Source organism: Peromyscus eremicus, chromosome 7, assembly GCF_949786415.1.
Source record: "Peromyscus eremicus chromosome 7, PerEre_H2_v1, whole genome shotgun sequence".
NCBI classification, from domain to species: domain Eukaryota; kingdom Metazoa; phylum Chordata; class Mammalia; order Rodentia; family Cricetidae; genus Peromyscus; species Peromyscus eremicus.
In genome coordinates, this window is record NC_081422.1 from 33,289,019 (window position 1) to 33,294,373 (window position 5,355).

Sequence of the window (5,355 nt, forward strand, 5' to 3'; positions counted from 1 at the left end):
TTTTAGTTTAATGCAAAGACTATCTTATTCACTTGTGTGTAAGCCCCTGTGTGAACGTGTGTGTGTGTGTGTGTGTGTGTGTGTGTGTGTGTGTGTGTGTGTGTGTGTGTGTGTTATGGAGAGTTTTTTTCCCACCTACTTAAATACGCCTCTTGTAATGACATAAACATCATCAGATGGACACTGAGGTGCCCATCAATTGATGCATATATAAAGACCTTGAAACATTGTACACAATATGGGTATATTACTTAAGTCATAAACAGTATTGCAATTATTACATTTGTTTGAACATGGATGGAACTGGGGATCATTGTGCTAAACACAATAAGCTAATCATACAATACAGGTGTTGCATGTTTTCTTTTGTATGTGAGAGCTATAGAGAAATACAAAAGGATATTGACGTGAAGAAAAAGAGAAAAAGGAGTGGAAAGATGGGAAATAAAAAGATTAGTATGAGGAGAATATGTTCAAAGTTTATTAAATGCAACCCTTACTTTGTATAATTCATATATAATAAAATTACTAAAAATGAGCATAACAAATAAAATTTACTTTAACTATATTCAGATTTCTACTACAACTAATTTATCCCATAGATTGATGATTAGTGAAATTTTTAATGATGTAAATTGTATTTACATCTTTTTAAATCTATGCCCAGTGGACTAGATAACCCCTGGTGAAAAGTTTATGCCTACTATGACAAACTGGGATTTAAACACAGACGTGTTTTTTCCATTCCTAGTTCATTACCGTGGAGTGTTCCTTAGGGGATAACAGTTCCTGGATTTCTAATCAGGTCACAAAAATTATAAGCAGGCCATGTTCTCTATTGATATAGTGGCTCTGGAGTGACATAGTGGCTTTCCTTTACTATGTTTGGGAAAATGACCAGTTGAAAGTGTTTTTCCCATCTCAGAGTAACTCCTGTAACATCCAGATTGTGAGACCTGTGCTATGACACTTCTGTTATGCAGGATTTTGTGATGACATCTGGCCACTTCTGTCATATTTGATGCCAGTTCTACCTCCTGGATAGTGGTGGCATGATATATATAGAGGACTGTTCAGAAATGAGAAAGGGTGAGTTCATTCATTCTTTGTTCATGTCTCTAATTCTTCTTGTGGGTAAAAAGGAGAAAAATTATTCCACTGAATAACTACAACAACAACAACAACAACAACAAAAAATCGGTATTACAAAGCTCAGGCTCTACTGTCAGCCTGCCTGTTCTTCTTTGTTGTGTTGGCTTCCTCTTCAGTCTGATATAAAACAGCCATAATAGGTCTGGGTAACACAGGAAATCCAAAGCTATCTTTGTGTGTGTGTGTGTGTGGGGGGGTATTTATTCTATTTTATACAAAACACTAATGTACCATGTACATACATAGTTTATATATCATAAGAATACAGTTTGGGCATTAAAAATCTTTATCACTAATGAAACCCACATCCATATAAATTACTATTTTTTCTTTGTTGAGTTTGTAGAGGTTTGAAATCAAAACCTTTTTCCATCCTCTGTGAAACTAGGATAGAGTAGAAGAAAATGTGAAGGAATATGGAAGAAGATAATTAGTGGTAAATATTAATCTACCGTGGATATTCTTCATACCTACTTTCAATTGCTAGCTTCATAGAGCCTTGAAGTAAGCTCTATGGAAACCTTACCAACTATGAGGAGTGTCCTTTTATAAGGAGTATCTGTGTGGTTGATGCCCTACAGGAATTCTTTTGGTCATCACAGAAGAACTAGAGTGTCTAATGGAACTAAGGAATGAGAATTGTAGGACCAGATGAAAGAGTGTACATTTTGTACAACATATCCCACCACCTAAGTTTATCAATGGCTAGGCATGCAGGTCAGTCATTATATCCCCATATGCTAAGGCAGGGATAGAAGAATATTATTGTGGTATTCAGGTTATGAAGATAAAACACACAAGAGTGACTCAAATTTGTTATAATTGGAGAGTGTGATAATATATTCATATGAAAAAGGGGAACTTTCATCAATTGTGCCAAATTCTGCTGAGATTAAAAGCTTAGAAACAGAGCTGGTTTGTCCATGAATAAAATTTTCTTCTCTCCTAGATTTTCAATGACAATTATGCTAGCTAAAAACGGTTCCATTGTGACTGAATTTGTCCTTGCTGGTTTGACAGATCGTCCAGAACTCCAGCTGCCCCTCTTTTACCTGTTTCTAATGATCTACATTGTCACAGTGGTGGGAAACTTTGGCCTGGTCACTCTGATTAGCCTCAATCCTCACCTGCACACTCCCATGTACTATTTCCTCTTCAACCTTTCCTTCATTGATCTCTGCTACTCTTCTGTCTTCAGTCCCAAAATGCTGATGAACTTTGTGTCCGAGAAGAATGCCATCTCATATGTAGGCTGCATGACTCAGCTGTTTCTCTTTCTCTTTTTTGTCATCTCTGAATGCTACATGTTGACCTCAATGGCTTATGATCGTTATGTGGCCATCTGTAATCCACTGCTGTATAAGGTCACCATGTCCCCTCAGGTCTGTTCTGTGATATCTATTGCTGCTTATGGGATGGGGTTTGCTGGAGCCTCTGCCCACACAGGCTGCATGCTCAGACTGACCTTCTGCAATGCCAATGTCATCAACCATTACTTGTGTGACATCCTGCCCCTCCTCCAACTTTCTTGCACCAGCACCTATGTCAATGAGGTTGTAGTTCTCATAGTTGTGGGTATTAACATCACAGTGCCCAGCTTTACCATCCTCATTTCCTATGTTTTCATCCTTGCCAACATTCTCAATATCAAATCCACACAAGGAAGATCAAAAGCCTTCAGTACCTGTAGCTCTCACATCATGGCGATTTCTCTCTTCTTCGGATCAGCTGCATTCATGTATCTTAAATATTCTTCTGGATCTATGGAACAAGGAAAAATATCTTCAGTTTTCTACACTAATGTTGGGCCCATGCTCAACCCCCTGATTTATAGTTTGAGGAACAAAGATGTTAAGGTGGCATTAAAGAAATCATTGATTAAGTTTCAGAGGAAAGACAGATTTTAATTAGAAACAATAGTTCTGTAAGAAATTGGAAGACTGTAATTTATTTGGTATTGCTTTTTTTGTCAATGTTACTTCACTTTTAATTATATGTGTATTTTGGTAGACTCGTTTTTATAATATTCATATGGATAATTTCATTGAAAAGAAGTTGCAATTATGTCAGATGATGCATATTTTATTCAATTTAATCCCAACACAGTAGATATCTACACAGTAGCATTGTTACTCATAAACAAAATATGTAGAATTTTATTTTTCAATTACAAATAAAATAATAAAAACTCATTATTTGCATACATGATTCCTTATTAATGTAGACTGTAAGCGAAATTAGGATATAGTCATTAACAATTAAGTACATGGACTGATGAATTATGTTTCAGAACAATTATATATTTTCATTAGTAACTTTAAATATATTTTATTTGAGGTCATATTTAGTAAAAATAAAAATGACTTTTATTTTCTGGGGTATTTTAAAATTTGGATGCATTTTATAGATATTTAAAATCTGTAGCTGTGTTTGAAGACTGCAAGTCCACCATTAGGTGTTACTATCATTTTCCAAGTTGTTCAAAGCAGGCTACCTTCAATGTGTGGTAAGCCAGGATAGATGGGATGTGAGCTTCTAGGAATTCTCCTGTCTCCACCTCCCACAGGTGCACTGGGATTACAGATGCTTGAATACTAAATCCAGTTTTGTGTGGGTTATGAAGATACAACCTAGGTCATTAGGCTCAGGTGGCAAGCACTTTGGCAAACTAAGCCATCTCCTTGTCCCCAAACTTAAATACTTTTCTTAATATGCTGTATACTGAATATATCTTATTCTCTGATTTTTTTCTATAAAATGTAATATAATCTTTAAAAGTTTATGCAACATAAGCTAGCAGGTCAGTGAATAATTTAAAAATATGTAATGACAATTGGCATTCTCTCAAAGAAAGCATTGCAGAACATTTTATTCAGTAGAGTTAACTGCATTTTTAGACTCAAATACTATTAAGAGTCTATGGCTGCCAGGTGGTGGTGGTGCATGCCTTTAATTCCAGCACTCAGGAGGCAGAGGCAGGTAGATCTCTGTGAGTTCAAGACCAGCCTGGTCTATAGAGTGAGTTTCAGGATAGCCAGGGCTACACAGAGAAACCCATCTCTAAAAGTCAAAACTAACAGCAACAAAACACCAAACAAAAATCCAAACAAACAAAACAATAACAGCAAAAAGAGTCCAGGGTCTCATAGTGTAGTTAGGTATCTAACTTTTTAATTTTTAGCTAAGTGTCTTCAGCTATAGGTTTTAGGGGCTTTTTCGTTCTACTTTGTCCTCTCTGGGTGCTAAATAAACATTCAGTAGGTTTACTGAAGATGACTAATTTATCACTGAAGCTCTACTATTTTCCAGTCATTTTTTTGCATTTAATTTTGAATATTTTATTGATTTTTCAAGTTTACTTAAAATTTATTCTTAGGCTTAATCTGCTAATCCCATTTAGCTTCCTATTAATTTTTCAACATGGTGTTTATTAGAATTGATTTAGGTACATAGAAAAGTGTTGAAGATAGTAGACGATATACATACATTTCTCCTGCTATTATCACATATTAGTTTATACACACTTGTGATAATTAATGAAGCAATATTAATATATTGTTATTAAAGTATATACACCATTTAGAGTTATTTGTGTTTCTTATCTATTTATTTATTTGTTTATTTATTCATTTAGTTAGTTTTGATAAGAACATTCTCTGTTGCTCATTCTGATCTGAACTTAAGGTCTCCCTTCCTCCCCAGTGCTGGATTGTTGGCATACATGCAAGCATACATTTTCACAAAAATTGGGAATTTTTTTGTTTTTATCTCATATTTCTTATCTGTTTCAGGATCACAGGTAGAATAGCACATTTAACTCACTTTGGTGGATTTTCATCAGGCTTTCTGCTGTTTGTTTGATTGGTTGGTTGGTTTAGGGGTCTCTTTTAGATAGTCAGGTTGTGGTTGAACTCAGATTTCTGAGTGCTGGTGTTACAGACATGTTCCTGGCTCTCATGACATTCTTCATTGTCAGTTTCTGAAGTTTCCATATTCAGTATGCATTAGAAAGTTTTGAGGAGTACCATGAACACTGTGTTCTCCAACATCTCCCGTCTAGGGTCTATATGATCAGAGCATGTCTGGAATGACTTACTTCTTTTGCTGTGTCATTTACATTTCCATAACCTTTCAGCTGTTTTTTTTTTAAACATTGTTTTTTTCTGATGCTCTCTCTCTCTCTAGAATAGAGTATATTCTTTC

At 35.3% G+C, this 5,355-nt stretch overlaps 1 protein-coding gene across 1 annotated transcript; it reads left to right on the forward strand.

Annotated features, from left to right (window-relative positions):
- Positions 1-2,102: 2,102 nt before the first annotated feature.
- LOC131914200 (olfactory receptor 8B3) lies at positions 2,103-3,059 on the forward strand. The gene has a single exon (XM_059266790.1). The coding sequence runs from the start codon at positions 2,109-2,111 to the stop codon at positions 3,057-3,059; it is 951 nt and encodes a 316-aa protein (XP_059122773.1). The 5' UTR covers positions 2,103-2,108.
- The last annotated feature ends 2,296 nt before the right edge of the window (positions 3,060-5,355 follow it).

Coding starts and splice junctions, on each gene's coding strand:
- LOC131914200 (XM_059266790.1), top strand. CDS start 2,109: ATGACAATTATGCTAGCTAAAAACGGTTCCATTGTGACTGAATTTGTC.